The sequence below is a fragment of the Delphinus delphis genome, chromosome 7 (genome assembly GCF_949987515.2).
Source record: "Delphinus delphis chromosome 7, mDelDel1.2, whole genome shotgun sequence".
Classification (NCBI taxonomy): domain Eukaryota; kingdom Metazoa; phylum Chordata; class Mammalia; order Artiodactyla; family Delphinidae; genus Delphinus; species Delphinus delphis.
Window position 1 is genome coordinate 29,519,420 of NC_082689.1, and position 17,642 is coordinate 29,537,061.

Consider the following 17,642-nt stretch of genomic DNA (forward strand, 5'->3'; position numbering starts at 1 on the left):
CTGTGTAGGGCAAGTGGCACACAATATATTTATTTATACACTCGTTATTTTTAAGACAAACGCACCAGATAATTTGCAACTGTTCACTTAAGGTTTGCACTAAATATCTTCCCTTTCTTAAGGCTCCTTGTTTCCAAATATTTATGTAAACTTCTGATTTGAATGATTAACCTGTTCTATAAGAAGAAAATAAAGGCAGTATCCTGAATATCTTCTTTTTAAAAAAAAATTAAGCTGAAGCCTCCTGTATCACTCTAAATAAATGGAGGAAATATTAGTGGCTACATTTGGATTATCTTTAAAAGGAGATACAACTGTTGATAATTCCTAGCTGTATACGTGGATCTATTTGACTGGTGAAGATTAAACTTGTTATAAGAATCCTAACAAACTCTCATATAAAAGCATTTTTGTCAATAGTTTGTCCAAAAAAGTCTGTATCTTAAAATTACTTTTACAAATGGAGGAGCAATGGAAGCTTTTGGACCATTGCCTTAATTGTGAAGACATCATAAGCACCCCAATATTATTTTATGCCCCACATTGTTCCAGGCAGGAGAAGGTTCTCCACTGCACGAGAAAACCACAGGACACAAACACATCCAAATCACACCACAAGGGGCACTACCACGGGGAACACAGCAATGAGACAACACATGGGGGAGTCAGATGCCAAGGGTCAGCTCACACGCCAGGAACCAAACAGAAACACTCTGAAACGCAGAAAGATGCTTACTCTATTCCCCACCCTGTGCCTCCAAAAATCACCCCCAGGGCCAGAATGGTGCCGGCCACAGCACCTATTAGCCTGCTTGTGGCCATGCTCACTGTGTGGAGGGAAAACGGAGATTTTTTTAACAAAGGAAATTAATTACACACTGATTTCACTAACATACACATAATCCGTTTAGGAAATGCTCTGAAAGTCGGTTAAAGATTGAGATCTTTGCTTTAAGATTTGAAGTTAAGATCTACATACACATTGCAAATATTTGAGGATGATTTTGAATTTACGTTCAAATTCCACAGATGCTACTTAAAAACAGAATCTTTTATAAATACTTTAAACATGTAAATAATCCAATTTGAGTTATAGGTCCTACACGGAATGAGATAAAATTAAAATGTAATTTTAATTGCATAACAGCAAATCTGTATTTTGGTTATGAAAGTAATAAACCATTACTATGCTTTTTATACTTCTCAAACCACGAAATATGCCTAAGAAGCTATATCTTTTTTGAAATTCAGATCTTATTCCAATTTTGTGAAAATCCTTACAAATTTAAAACAGAATATATTTCAAATGAACCACATTTTTACCTGGAAAGTTACTTTATCTGGAAAAGTGTATCTCAAATAACCTGCAATGTTTGGGACACACATTGTATTGGGACATTTAGTTTTTGTTTATAGTCTCCAGTGTATAAACTACGCACTGAGAGAAAGTTAGGGTCTCTGGGAAACTGTCTTAATTGCTTCAAACCATGCAGTAGCGGATGGCTGAGTGGAGACACTCCATCCCCGCACATCACGACTTCTGTGAATAGCTTTGGCAGGTTGCAAAATGGGCCTGGAATGAGCACAGGTCCCCAGCGTTCTCTGCATGGGCAAGATGAAGTTTAGCATTGAAGGAGGGAGGCAGGTTATTCAGGGTTGAATGTGTCTGTGCGGCTCTGAATATACATGCAAACCTGTGGACAAAAATGCACTTTAACTCACATTTCTATGTGAATCAAAAGTACTGGCTTCAATCACTTTACCGATGAAGACCGAAATTACCTTCCACAAGGCTGCATTCACACAGATTGTGTGTTATGGGAAACAAAGAACTATGACTCGAAGTCACAATTTTTTAAGGCTTAATATTGGGCTTGTTAACATTTTGAGCTAAATATTCTCCCAAAGAAGAGAGGGGACCTTGGTGAGCAACAGTACAATTGCTTCATTTTATCACAGAGCAAATAATCTGAGTGAGAGATTCTAGTTTTATCATTAACTTAGCACAACCTGAGTTGTTCTTAAAATAACGAAAAAGATGGGGACACAACAGAAAACAGAGAAAGTCTATGGAGAGCATTGAGGGGAAAAGAAAGAAGACCAACATATAAGGTGGTGGCAATGTTTTCCAAATATGACAGTACATTATAATTCAAAATAACCTAACTGATGGCTCAGACTTCCAAATTGTGGAGGTAAATATTGGGATGAAGGGTATTCTAGATCGAGTGCCTTATTTTTTCTTTTTTTGAGTCCTTAGAAAATCATTGCTTTCAGAATACTAAATTAACCAGGATACATCATGTTATCATTCTTTTTTTGCTTTTTTTGCTTAAGTTTTAGGCATTCGCCCTCAGACCCGAAGTACGTGAGAGTACTATTACCTGGTTAATTCTTATATAAGCTCTATGTGCTAAATTACAAGAAACACACACACATCTCTGTAAAACATAATGATAAATGAATATTTGTTATCTTTATAGTAACTGTATGAATGATGACTAAAAATAGCTATTTTAAAAGGCTTTTTGTATTTGCTATGGATGTAATTTCTCACTGCAGAACCGAGAGAATTAGGCAATCAATCATGCAGGTGTTAGAAACAACCAGAGGACTAAGACTCCTACAGATGCTTCAAATATGTATTCAAGATAAAAAGATATAGTCTTTAATCTCCCCTGAGCAAGAACAGTTATCTCCAATTCTTAACCGATGAGTAGTCAACACCAAAGCAACATAAAAGTAAGTGGAAAAATAGCTTTTTCAAAGGTATCCTCTCCCGTCTTTGCTCTCCCTCCCTCCCACTACTTTTAATGGTGGTATACTAAAAATATGTGTAAAATCCATTTGATTCTTTATCATGATACTTGACAGGGTTATCTCTTTCAGTAGGTAGCGACTCAACGTGTTTTCAAACTGGCATGAATTCACTGAGTGGCTCACAGGTGGGTGGATTTGTACAGGGGAAAATATTCAGAAACCAAGGTCTCAGCTGCTCTTCACAGCTACAAAGAATTTATCTTCTCATTGAAAAAAAATTCCTTGGAACTTTAGGGGCCTATGATCTAGTTTCACTTCTGTAAGAATTTATTTATTATGTGACTGTATTTGTTCATTCACTCACTCATTTGTTATCTACCAAATGCCTTTTTTGGGGGGTTCCAGAAAATACGGTGTAAGAGTAAGGGAGCAAACAACACAGTTTGGTTACAGATTAAGTATAGTATTTATTTCTAACCTTAAATTTTAACAAGATAATAAATCTCTGCAGAAGGAACTTTGGTGCATAGAGTACAAATGATGGCTTTGATGCCTCCTGCCTTTGAAGTATTAAAGGATGCAGGATTATAGCCCCTTTTGGTTCATTGGAATCACAGAGATGAAATAATGCAGCTTTTTGTTTCAGAAAGTCTCTAAAAGCAAGAAAAGAAAAAAGCCAATCGCTCAGTTTCAAAAACACAATTTCAAAGTGTCTGAAGCATGACTAGTCTGTGGAAGAATTCCACATATAAAATAGAAATTCCTAAGAAAAGGAAAAATTTCATAGTTCGTATCTTGATATTATATATGTCTCAAAAATTCTACCTCTTATCATATATGATAGCAGGGACCAAGATTAAAAATAATAATAATAATCCAGCCAACAACAGAAAGAGTAAAACAAAAATGAAAACGTACTGCTAAATGTTAATAATATAATGCTTCCTTTGACAATAATGGATCAGCTAATAAGCTTCATCATTACCTGTTTTATTTTTTTCACCCTTTCTACTTAGTACTGCTATGAAAACTAGCAGCATAACTGAACACCCAGCTTTAACTCAGGCTGTGTGCAATAACAGAAAGAAAACATTGGGCTGAAGATCAGGTGATCTACGTTTTATTGTTGGCTCTGCACCTAACTGGCTGTTAACCTTGCTAATTTAGTTTTCTCATTTTTAAAACAATGGGTCTGAACTGAATTGCCACTAAGGCCCTTCCATCTCTGATCTGATGACTATTGTCATGATGAAAGGCTCTGACCAAAGCTTCCCAGGACCGTTCTTTGCCCTACATATATCAATAAAAATATTTGATATGTTCCAGTTTCTTCTCTTTCCTCCTACAATGGTGCTGCAAACCAACCAGTGAGAAAAGTTCCATTGTATTTCATAGTAAGCACTGCGCAACGATGCCTACACGTTACAAAAATTACTGGTACTTGACGTGGTTCTCCTTAGAGCAGGTGGAAATTCTAGGTCTTCTAAACAGAGTTCCAACATATTTTACCCTTGTAGAACAAACCAAAATAATTTCTTTCAGGGAGTTCAGTGGAAACAGGTTGGGAGAAGAGGGACCCAGAAAAGTCTTCATATGTAAAATGAATGACAATGTAGAAAACATGAATGAAGTAATATGTGATAGAAAATCTTTTTAAAAAAATCCTCGCCCACATGGTTTTTGCATTGAGATCCTATTTCTTGTCTTGTAGTAATTTTGATTTGAGAGTTGGAGCAAAGAATCTAGCATGCTTTAAACAGTTGGTTAACAGTGGACAACTTTAGCGAGTACAGAGTGACTTCAATGACAATACTTTCATGTGTGTTTTTCATCCCTACCTAGATGGAGAAGTTGAATTTTTATTCTTCCAGGAACCTATAGTTAAAATGAAAGGAATACCCAAAACACATTGGTTCATTTCTGACTTCCTCAAATCAATGGAAACAGAGTCACAGAATTCACCTTTATTTTTTTACTAATTTGGCCTTGATCCAACACCAGACCAATTCAATCATGAGAAAGAATGTAGAGCACAAAGTTATAGAGAAAAACTTTGGCACCTCATACAGCTGCTGAACCTACAGTCAAGGAAGTACTGATTGTTTCAATACCTTGAGTTCATTACTTGTTACTCTTCAGCAAGGCAATACAACAAATGGATTCTGAAAAACGGAAAATCAGCACTACATGCACCATTTCACTTCCTTTATATATTCCCAAAGAGAAGGAATGTGATATTTATTGAGTGCCTACTATGTGCAAGGATGTGCTGACTTTTAAATAGTAGAGAATCAATAAATATTTGCTATCTGGATTAAAAAATAGAAGTAAAGTACCTAGTTTCTCTTCTACCATCTTCTTTTAACCAGAATATCAAAAATCTACAGCCAAGTGTTTAAATTTTTATTTCTGTTGTTTCCCATTTTCCTAGTGTATTACCGGAGTTTCCTATAGAGGCTGAAAAGATATAAACGACCGTTATGGATAGAGCCATTATTCCTTTGTTCTAAAATTGCTTGACTTTTCTGGAAATCTGATAATTTACAATAATAACTGCTCTTTGTTTATATCAATTAATGGCTTTTTTTCAAATGAATCGAGATTATTAGAGATTCATGAGGATTTTAGAAATTTTAGAGCCAATTGGTAGGTTTACTCAAATGATTCCACTGTCTTCATTAAGAATTTTAAAAAAAAGGAAAATATGCAATAGGAAAGAAACTTACCAGAATGCTAACATTGATTACCTCTGACTTGCCAGATTAAGAATGGTTTTTATCCTCTTTTTAATCTTTTCTGTATTTTCAAAATTTCCTACAATAAACTTGAATGATCAAAAAGGTTATCTTCAGAAGATAATGAAAACGAGCACCACATGAAATGGGAAGACAGCAAAACGAAACAAAAGGCAGCTACGGATATTCTCTTCTCTAGAATGTAGTTTACTTTATGTTTCCAAGTAAGTTTTCTAGGCACAGGTGAGTGAAGGAACGGGGAATAGAGAGAACCAGACAATTAATTATCCCCTATCCTACATAATGAAAAAGGACAAAGTCTAAGCCACTTTAGCTCTGCTCATCTGTTCAGGCATCCTTATACATCACTTGAGGAAACAGCATCTAGATCTTTCAGAGAATCACAGACATGCTATGGCGAGAAAATTTGGAAAGAATGAATCTCTCCTTCTTGTCAGAGTCTAAATCTTCTCTAAATCTAAGTTCTGAAGGTGGATCCAAGAATTTTTTGTACTAATTTTAAAGTAACGAAAGACTAAATGTAAAAGTGGAATTGGTTCCTTTTTAGAAATAGAAGGAGAACAGAAATAGACTGTGAGGGTGTGCTTGTGATTCTTATAGAATCTTAATATCACGGCATATTAAGCAAACTCATGAGAAGTGTTTTAACACACCCACTCCTACTGAACATTACACATGCACCCAAATCAGCCTAAATCTCTTCAGGAATTGAGGACTATGGAACTTCATACGCTTTCGAAGTCATAGTTTCCTCTATGGACAATACTGAAGCTCAGAGAGGTTAAAGGCACTTTCATCCAAAACTAAGCACATCAAAATGACACTATTTCTATATGCATTTTTCCTACCTTCAGGAAAAAAAAGCATGATAGTTATTTATAAAATACTGTTAGCAGTACCATGAAAAAGAAGAACCTGATATACAATGCCCATTGGTGTACAACGTTCATTCTAGTAATTTTTTGGTTTCTCGGGTACAATGCTATAGATGCTATAGTAAGCCTACTGTAACTGATGACTTTTCTAGATCTTTGAAAATCATAAAATGCGTTGGGAATGGGAAGAATAGTGAGAAAGTGACTATCATATTTATGATGACACAGGCTACATTATAACACGATGTAAAAAAAGAGAATAGGCCTGAGTGTGGGCACTTGGGTCCTGGTCCCAGCCCTGCCTCTGGTTACCTGAGTAACCATAGTATGTCACCTGACCTCAGGGGCTGAGAGTTCCCATCTACAAAATGTGGATGGTTCCAGTCAGAATGGCCATCACCAAAAAATCTACAAACAATAAATGCTGGAGAAGGTATGGAGAAAAGGGAAACCTCTTGCACTGTTGGTGGAGAGTGGTTGATACAGCCACTATGGAGAACAGTATGGAGGTTCCTTAAAAAACTAAAAATAGAACTACCATATGACACAGCAATCCCACTACTGGGCATATACCCTGCGAAAACCATAATTCAAAAAGAGTCATGTACCACAATGTTCATTGCAGCACTATTTACAATAGCCAGGACATGGAAGCAACCTAAGTGTCCATCAACAGATGAATGGGTAAAGAAGATGTGGCACATATATACAATGGAATATTACTCAGCCATAAAAAGAAACAAAACTGAGTTATTTGTAGTGAGGAGGATGGACCTAGAGACTGTCATACAGAGTGAAGTAAGCCAGAAAGAGAAAAACAAATACCATATGCTAACACATATATATGGAATCTAAAAAAAAAAAAAGGTTCTGAAGAACCTAGGGGCAGGACAGGAATAAAGACGTAGACGTAGAGAATGGACTTGAGGACACGGGGAGGGGGAAGGGTAAGCTGGGACAAAGTGAGAGAGTGGCATGGACATATATATACTACCAAATATAAAATAGATAGCTAGTGGGAAGCAGCCGCATAGCACAGGGAGATCAGCTCAGTGCTTTGTGACCACCTAGAGCGCTGGGATAGGGAGGGTGGGAGGGAGACTCAAGAGGGAGGATATATGGGGATATATATATGTATAGCTGATTCACTTTGTTATAAAGCAGAAACTAACACACCATTGTAAAGCAATTATACTCCAATAAAGATGTAAAAAAAAAAAATGAGGGTGGTTCTAGATGGCCACTGAGACTCCTTCTAACTCTAAACTCCTTTTAATGGCTGGTTAAAACAAAGTTCCAGATCTTTCACGTTTTCTCTTTGAAGTATTAGAGGTCTGTGAAGTATTCCAATTTCTTCCTAATCAAAAGTGTGCTTAAACAGAGCATGGAAGACTACAACTTCCTTCTGGAAGGACTCAAGTAGTGAGGAATGACCAGAGTCTCATGTCAGTGAAAAAGAGTTTATCTATTAAAAACACTGGCATAGCTTAGACAAACTATAAAATGATTAACATTTGTGATTATGGAAGAAGCATGAGGTTTAAAGGAAAGAAGGGAAATTGGTATATTTACTTCTTCCCAATCTCAGTTCTAGGCTAACGGGTAACAAGCTTTTTTTTCAATGTTATATTACAAGAACCCTTAATTCTGTAGTGATATGAATCATACATTTTAACGGCAAAAAGAGATATTCTTATGTGTCTCCTGTCAAATCTATGAAGTTGTTATATTGGCGCCACTGGAAGAGGACCAATGAATTCAGTATGCAAGGAACTGAAACCGAAATCACACAAACCCTTGGGTCCTTCGTCCTTCGGGGGGTGCAGGCTCCTAACTGGATCCCGGATACTGCAGTCTGTCCCTGCCCAGGTGAAATCACAGATGCAGGTGGCTTCATTACTGCACACCTGTGAAGAACAAAGAACAGAGATGCGCCATTTTCACTGCACTTGGTGGAATAATGGTGATAAATGTAAAAGGGACATGGAACAAGGCAGAGGCTTTAAAACCCATTGGGAATTTTTAAAAATTTCCCATGGTTCTGAACACTAGACAAGGGGAAACAATGTATAGATCCAATAGTTGGATGATGGTTTTTTTCAGTTAATTATAGAAAAATCAAGAATAAAAGGAAGAAATTTTTAAATTAAATGTTAATTACTCGTGTTGATATTATTTAAGTACACAAATGTCTGACAATGTAGAAACATATATGCTTAACTCAAGAAATTAAGCGATACTGGGTTTAAGAGGCATTGCCAGAAATACCTGGAGGCATAAATCACCAATGCACTGCATCATCTCACCACGCTCAACACAGAAGTCATTAGGGGGCACTCTGCCAGCCAAACACACACCCTCCCACCTTCCCTGCCTGCCCGCGGTATCACTCCTGTCTCAGTCAGCCAGGCTGAAGACCATCCTAGAGCGATCTCTGTCCCTTTCTCTTCCTCTGGGGACCAAGCAGCATGCTGGAATGGATGTGTAATTTAGATGAAATAAATAACCATCCACAAACTAGAGACAGAGTAGGTTAAATCCTCATCTGCCTGTGAAATACATTCGCAGATAGATTATTTAGAGATGATAAAATCGAATTTAGGCTTATTGGAATAAGAGCTTTTTAATCTGAAATGACATAACACCATGATTATGATTAACAGGCTGAATTTAACCCCTTTTTTAACAAGATGAAAAAGTGGGGGGGTAGTGGAGACTCATGCGCCTTTTTAAAGCAATAAATTTTATAATGCTTTCAGAACAATAACTGAATAACTGAGGGGTCTGCCCAGTGCTTTTACTTTACTGTAGCAATTATTGAATATTTACTACATTTACTATGTGCTGGGTACTTACGCTCAGTGCTTTGTGTATAGCATCTCATTTAATACTCACACTAGCACCCTGATGGCTGAGAGAGGTTGAGTGACTTGCCCAAAGTCACTGAGATAGAAAGAAGCAGAGCCAGGATTCAAACCCAGGATTCTTTCTAGCCACAAAATCCATGTTCTTGACCACTAGGCTGTACTGCCTCCCAGTGAGCCTATGATTTCAACCAAACACGAAATCATAGTCATTGGGCATAAGCTTCTTATGTCTTTCTACCTTGTTCTACAACGTATCACCTGTTTAGCTATCTATATTTTGGATTATTTTTACCTTCATTGCAGCATCTTCCTTTGAGATGATCACTCTGAGTTTCTTCATGTCTGTTTTTTTCCATTTCAGAAGGCTGTTTAAATTCTGAACTACTTTTCTTTTACTAAACCCAATTTAAATAATTATTAAAATGTGCTTTTAAGTATTAAACCTCGGTTTGCCAGGAAGCATCTGCCCAAACACTTTGTGCATAGAATTAAAGCTACATGCAGTTGTCATAGAAAGTACATCTTCTCTTTGGCTGCCAATGGTCCAAGCATCACCGTACAACTTTAAACACGTGAATTACAGCTGTGATCCAACCTCTAGTCTAGTGTGATCTTGCACACATAGATACTCAGTATGCATGTTGAGTAGCCGGAAGGCAGTTACTGAGAGACTGTATATTATTGTGAATGGTACAAAGCAGTCACATGGGGTCTACAGTTTCTTTAGGAACCACATACATTTTCTTCCAACTCCTTGGATACCAAGCTATCTCTAGAGACTGCAGTGACTACAAATAGCCAGTGGTAAAAGAAACAACAAAAATAAAACCATATCAACACATATAGGAGTTATTCTTAGCAGATAAGGATACTAAGGAAATAATCATAGTCAGTGCATAGATATTAACAACAGTCACGGAAGGAGAATGGCTGAACTGGAATTCCAACCACTGTGAAGCTGGAGGATGCCAGACAATGTTTGGTATCCTCCAACTTCAGATTTGGGCTGGACACTGATGCCTACTTACCCCATGGCCGGAACAGACTTTACCCTTGGAATCGAGAGGGCAGCTGCTCATATTCAGGGCCTGAATCTGTAGGCACTTCCGATCTAAACACATCATAGATGGGCCACATGGCGTTCCATCTTCTACATAGCCCACATCTGTATCATCATCTAAAACCACATGAGCACCACTAAAAAGAGAAGAATAGTCATACAACCATTAGCACCAGACTTAGAAATATAACATCAGCATGAATGAGGTTTGCTCTTTAGGAAACTGAAGAGGCTGTCAGAGGACATGGATTTCTTCTAGCATTTCTCTACTTTTCTCTTCCTTTCCCCCTTTCCCCACCTCCCCTAAATAAAAGAAACTGTCTTTCACTATCATTATTACACTGCAGTTCATCAGAACAAAAAAAATGTCATTTGCACAAAGTCTGTTCTAAAACTTCCCTTGTTTTCAAGACCAACATTAAAACTAGGGGAGAGGTGTGCATAAGAACAAGACGAGCAATCTTATCATTAGCTCTTCAAGACTTTCAGCTGTTTCACGATGCAAAAAGGCAGATGTTGAGCATAAATAGCAAATGAAAATATTTTTTAAATTATTACTTTAGAGGATTGGACTATTCATGATTGAAAAAAATAAGCCGGTTCCTCTCTATTGATACATATAATTCTAAAATCTCAAAATGAAGGACAGCTTGAATTTGAATAATAATCAATGTTATAATTACTAATTAAGTACCTTGCTGAATATTTTTAAAATATGCTAGTTTAGAATAAAACAATATAATTTAACAAGGTTGTTGTATCTAAAGACATGCAAAAATTTACACATTCAAAGGAAGCTTCTGTGCATCAAAGTAATCTGATCTGTAATCTAGATCTGAGGACTACAAATTTATTCCAGGAAGGATCTTATTGTCCATGACACTGTTAGAATAGTCTTTAGAGCCATTTAAAAGACAGAAAATCAGCAACCATTTGACCAAGACAGCAATATCCAATTTGGTTACCCAATCAATTTACTAAATTCTATTCAAAATTACTTTGGGATGTTTCCAAATCTTTCATTCACTCATATAAGATGAAGGTTTGCTATTTGGGGAATACTAGGGATAAACACTGCAGACCCTGAAGGCAATTCTGTAGGGGGAAATCCCAAAAGTCTTTTGGGCAACGACATTTATCATCTGAATGAGGGCATAGCATCTTAGAATTACGACTACTTTAATGGGAACAATATTTATTTAAAATATAATATGACTCCCAGTGTTCAAAAATAAGCCTCATATCTTCTGTGCCTTGTACTCACAGATAACCGGACATCAAATGTCTGACTACAGCTATAAATAATATTTTAGTGTATATTTTCTATATGTGATTAGGCATTAATTAAGCCATCTTCTAAACCAGACACATGTTACATAGAGTATAGCTTAAATTCTTTATTTTTTGTCACAAAAAATAAAACACACAGTTTTCAGAGAGTGACATATTTCAATGCTCAAAACTTCAATCATGTGTCAACATGAATACCATAAAATTCTACTTTTAAGATTATAATTACAAGGAATGTCTCCCTACTAATAACTGGTATAATTTTTAAGCAAATATAATTTGCAAATCAGTATATAACTTTGTTTTTTAAATGACTTTAAACATGCAAGGTGATAATAAAATCTAAGTTATCATTTCCCTTGATTTTTCTAAATTTGTAATTCTCGCGATTCATTAGGTTTTCCAACATTTAATGTGTTACCTGCAGTCAATCACTCGGCCTTGGTGGTAGAAGGAAGTTGGAATGATCTCACCCTGAAGTTGACCAATACGTGGAGCTCGAGTAAGATTGGTACAGAGTAAAAATCCACAGAACACATCGCTGAACGTATTAAAAAAAAAAAAAAAAGAAGAACAAGACAGGAGGAATCAAACTGAAAAAATCGAAACTATTCAGTCTATAAATATTTTTAAATGGGAAATATTCCCTTTTCTTCTAAATAAAAGCATTTGTTCAGATATTGTTGGTTGGTAAGGACTCCCTCCTTCCTTGCTAACAGGATCACAGTTTCTTCGGTGTAGCAAAGTGCCCAGCCCTGAAAGATGGCTCATGACTGGTGTCTGAGTTCATCATGGCACCCCCATTTGCTACACCCACTTTCCTAGCCATCCCTCCTTCCCACCTCCTGGAGCTAAGAGCGGCCCCTGGGTGTTGAGATGTGAGGAAAAGGCAGCTAGGGATTGCTGGGGAGATGTCTGTGCTCTGGATGAAAGGTTAGAGCCTGACAGGGAGAAGACCTTTTGCTCCTACCTCTGCTTCCTGCCTTTGAGTGTGGAGCCTTTGCATTCGTCTTGCAATCGTGAATTCACAAATGTAAAGACACAAATTGAACATGCTAAGCATTACAAAGAAAAGGGGCAGAAATCATCTGGGTCCTAAGCGACATTGTTAAACGACTCACCCACCATGAGGGCACCTACCTCCAGCGAAGTAAACAATGAACTCCTTAAAAAACGTGCAAAGAATTAAAGTGGCACATCACAAAAAAGGACATCCATGTCCAAGAAATGCATGAAAATGTGCTAACTTCCATTTGTAATCAGGAAAATACAAATTAAAACCACAATAATAAAGCAGTTCACACCCAGCAGAATACATAAAAGTAAAATGTCTGGGGCTTCCCTGGTGGCGCAGTGGTTGAGAGTCCGCCTGCCGATGCAGGGGACACGGGTTCGTGTCCCGGTCCGGGAGGATCCCACATGCCGTGGAGCGGCTGGGCCTGTGAGCCATGGCCGCTGGGCCTGCGTGTCCGGAGCCTGTGCTCCGCAACGGGAGAGGCCACGATGGTGAGAGGCCCACATACCGCAAAAAAAAAAAAAAAAAAAAAAAAAAAAAGTAAAATGTCTGATAATACCAAGTATTGGTGAGAATGAAGTACAACAAAATTCTCATATACAAATTCTCGATGGTAGGGTTTACTAGTACAACCATTTTAGAAAACAGTGTCACATCATCTGGGAGCACTGAAAATATACATCCCCTATGACTTAGCAATTTTTCTTCCAGGAAAGGCCTTAGAAAAGTATGTGCAAATGTGTGCTAAGTTACATGTATCGGAATGTTCACAGCAGCATGGTTCCTAATAGCCAAAACATGGAAACAATCTAAATGTCTATCAACATAGAATGGAGAAACAAATCAAGGTATTTAAATATGAATGAAAATGAAACAAATGAACAATAAATATGAACCAACAGCTACACATACCATGGAAAACTCTTAAAATAATGAACTTAAGCAAAATACAAAATAATACCTGAGATATGATTCCTTTTACATAAAGTTACTGAAACTTTAGGCAAAATATACTGTTTAGGGCTGAAAACTTGGGCAGTAAATCTCTAAAGAAAAGAAAGAAAGCAATTGCCCGAAAAGTCAGGATGACAATACCTCCAGCAGAGAGACACGGGCACTGTGAGGGGGAAGAATACATTTCTGGAATGTTCTACTTATTGATCCACATAGGGGTTACATGAGAGTTCACTTCGCATTTATTTGACAAAATGTATATTTGTATATTAATCACTTTTCTATGTTATATTTCCCAGTTTTTTAAAGTTTAAAAAAACATGCATTTATTTTCTTTAACTCATTGGTGGTTGGCTATTCTACTGCCAAATATTCAAAAGTTATCTTCTACAATGATCTGATACAATGCCTCCCAACTTTCTGAATTCACAGAAGCACAGAGAAATGATCAGATTTGTCTATGACATTGATTTAATGAATGAAGCTAATCAAATCCAGAGGTGTCCAACCCCATGGATTTTGACTATTTTAGTCCCCATTTCCTCCCTGGCACCTCGAGGACTGAACAGCTCAGAACATCTATAACTCACTCATGAGACATCAGATGGGAAGTTCTGTTCTGTTATTTTGGTTTAACTTTAAATTTAAAAGTAGGCCTCACCTACCATCAAAGACTACATAGAATGGCAAAGTTTCCTAAAGTACGTTAGAGACCATTAACTAGAGAAATAAAACTTCCCTTAAATCCTTGCTCTGCTTCAAAATGGGAGAAGAATCCTCACTGTTATGGAAGGAAAACGGAGGAGCTTTGGTGTATCACTTAGTGGTGCCATAGATCCAAGTCACTGAGTTAACCTTAATAAACTATTAAATCACAATTTTAACTTTCCTCACCAAATCAAGGGAAAATACTACCAACGTGCTCTGAAAGTATCTCATTTCCTGAGTAAAGATGCCTCCAATATGCACTGACTAGCTACTTTTTAGAAGGGAAAACAAAACTCTAATACAGACATTAGATGTTTAATTAAATCAAATGGTGTTACACTCGAGAAATAATTAAGTATATATATTACTTCACTTTAAATGGTCCCTCAAATTATATATACAGGCTATATCTTTTGCTTGTAGAATTCCATGTATACTAGTACTTTCATAGGCCTTTTCTGCTAGCAAAAGTAGAGAATTAAAACCCACTATTAATTTAAAATACCTTGGCAAAGTATCTCTTCAAAACAAGCTTCAAGTAAAATACAGCATGCAAGAACTTTTCTGAATTTTACAGAAATGGTGTGAGTCTGTACCACAGAAATAGTTTAGTTCATAGCCATTTGCCTCTAGCTATACTAATGTATTTTTAAAATCCATACTTTAAAATTTTAAGTAGTTGAATATTTATTAAAAAATCGGTAACATTTATTTTGTGCTCATTTTACATTTGGACCAGGGTTTCCAAGTCCACTCACTATACTCCCAGAGCTGACCACTCACTGTTTGCTGCACTGGATCCATCGGTCTCCATCCTTCCCGCAGTTGCCTTTCTCTGTGCCTTCTGTATTCAGCTTTTCATAACAGAATTTGTCAGACCCCGAAGCCTCTTTTGGAGATGAGCAAGAAAAGAGAATTAATTTTAGTTCTCTTTGCTATCCATAACTGGGAGTGTGCCAGTAAATATTTTAATAACTGGTGTTTCAGAAAAAGGAAAAAAAAATCCTAATTTGTAGCACTTGCCAATTTCCATAGTGTAAATTTCCACAGTGTAGTACATGGCTAATTTCAAACTAAGACTATGATGTCAACTGGCTTCTAAAATTCCTGAAAATTTAACCAATGGCGCACTGAAAGTAAATCTTTCAGTTAAATGACATTTGCCAAACACTGAAGTCACTTGTGCATGGGTCCTAGTCTCCTTTTGTGTACTTTCTTTTCCTGGTAGGTGACCCAGCCTCTGCCAGCAAGGCAGAGCCATTTCTCTCTCTTCCGGCCTGGCCCTCATGAACTGAAGTTCACTGGCGAGGCACTACAAATGTCAGGAAGAGAATATGTGTACTGACATGTAGGGAACGTACTGAGAAGCACGACCATGTACCCGAATCTCTATCTGTCTGCGTCTCACAAAGTACTTGTGTTTCTTCACTTCAAACTGAGATAATCAATTATAGAATTTAAAAAAAAACAACAACAAAAGTCTGGTTCTATCCTAGGGTAAAAGAACAGAAAGCTAACTTGAGGGGGTGAATGTTAAATCCAAGGTACAAAGAAAATCAGCCAGTGGCTGGATAATAAGCATGACCACTGCACTCAACCCAGTCTTTGCAGGTGGGTGTAGCATCCCTTCTGTCACAGCCACAATCACTGATTGGCACTTTTTGGTTCAGATGACAAGTCTCCAACATTAGCAGTTGTTTGCTGTGGTTTTGTAACTAAGATTCACCATTCTCTTCAGCCTTTTCTAGTTGTTTGTTTGTTTGTTTGTTTGTTTGTTTTTTAATCACCCCAAGCTGTACATCTCTTTCAGCAAGACTGGCAGTGAAGAATATTAAGAGAAACCTGTGTGTGACCAGCAAGCAGGAAACATGACCTACTTGTTCCCCAGATGTACTGACACTGGTTATCCCGTGTCTTGCACTCCCCGTTATAGCAGCGGCCCTGAGGACAGAACATATGTTATGAGGCACATGTAGCCAGTTCCATTTTCCCCCAACCTCTCACTGCAAGGTCTCCTTTTCATTGTTTCAGACAAAATTGTTTTCTTTTTCATTCGGTACCCTAATACTTTCACAGTGAAAATAAAAACCATAAACATCTTAAGAGAAGCATAAGAATGACAGTTAAAATTTAAAACACAAAACATACCTCATAGTACAGCTCTTTAAATCCAACTAACTATCTAAATTTTTTAATTTTATGGAAAAAAAATTGAGACATTTCTTTGGGTGATACCAATATGATTTTTAGCTTTTTTTGCATGTGAATGGTTAGGTTATAACATAGCTTCAGGAAAAAAAAACAAAAAACCCACATTACAACAGATTACCATATTTTCCCATCAGAGACAGGCTGAAATGATTAAAAGATAGTCACAACTCAATAAATTAGATTTCTAATTCTTCAGCCATTACATTTTTTTCCTCACCCTCAATCTGGACAGTTTGTACCCAGAGATAAATATAACATATTTGTATTTTATATGACATAAAGCAACTCTGAATTAGAAGACCACTGCAATAATTTACTGTTGTTTGAATTGCAATTCCCTATCAAAATTACATTTATCAAAAAAAAACACCTTGAAATCTAATCTTTTTATAAAATCCCATTTAAAACCTAGAGCCCAGCATACCTGATTTTGATTGCACGCATATCCATCTTGCTTATGAAGATTTGGTGGGCACTGAAAAATATAACCTTTTTAGTTAACATTCAGCATGTGAAGTATCTTCAGATTATGTGTACAATATATTAAAATGCAAAAGAAGGTAAGCATGATTTTACTATTGTGAATTGTGTGCTACAGATCATTCATATCAGTAAAAGTTAGAATAAGTATTTTTTTTTTTTTTTTTTTTTTTGCGGTACACGTGCCTCTCACTGTTGTGGCCTCTCCCTTTGCGGAGCACAGGCTCCGGACGCGCAGGCTCAGCGGCCATGGCTCACGGGCCTAGCTGCTCCGCGGCATGTGGGATCTTCCTGGACCGGGGCACGAACCCGCGTCCCCTGCATTGGCAGGCGGACTCTCAACCACTGCGCCACCAGGGAAGCCCTATAATAAGTATTTTAAAAATGCAAGCATGGTGACTCTATAATTAGGAAAACATGAGTAACTCTTTGAGTAGGTTATCCAAATTTATTCTGCAATTATTGGTAAAAATGAATCAATCAATTAGGTCCATACAGTGGGTGCTTTTTATGTTTCTCCGTTTTCCATGAGATGGGCTAAAATAATAATTTACGTTCACTTGCCCGTGGAGTTAAAAGTAGAAGGGATTAAAACGGATAATGAAGGGAACAAATCAGCCTGTTATGCAGGAGTGGACACGTTCAGGAACTAATTTACAAGACTTC

General features: G+C 37.1%; 1 protein-coding gene across 2 annotated transcripts in view; it reads right to left on the minus strand.

Annotated features, from left to right (window-relative positions):
* ADAM23 (ADAM metallopeptidase domain 23) overlaps positions 1-17,642 on the minus strand; it is a 163,687-nt gene that overhangs the window by 14,495 nt on the left and 131,550 nt on the right. For both annotated transcript variants that reach the window (XM_060016230.1, XM_060016229.1), the window contains exons 18-23: positions 16,921-16,971; positions 16,163-16,226; positions 15,069-15,174; positions 12,030-12,149; positions 10,287-10,455; positions 8,187-8,298 (exon numbers count right to left, since the gene is read on the minus strand). In XM_060016230.1, the coding sequence (XP_059872213.1) occupies positions 8,187-8,298; positions 10,287-10,455; positions 12,030-12,149; positions 15,069-15,174; positions 16,163-16,226; positions 16,921-16,971 (622 nt within the window). The remainder of the gene's footprint in view (positions 1-8,186; positions 8,299-10,286; positions 10,456-12,029; positions 12,150-15,068; positions 15,175-16,162; positions 16,227-16,920; positions 16,972-17,642) is intronic.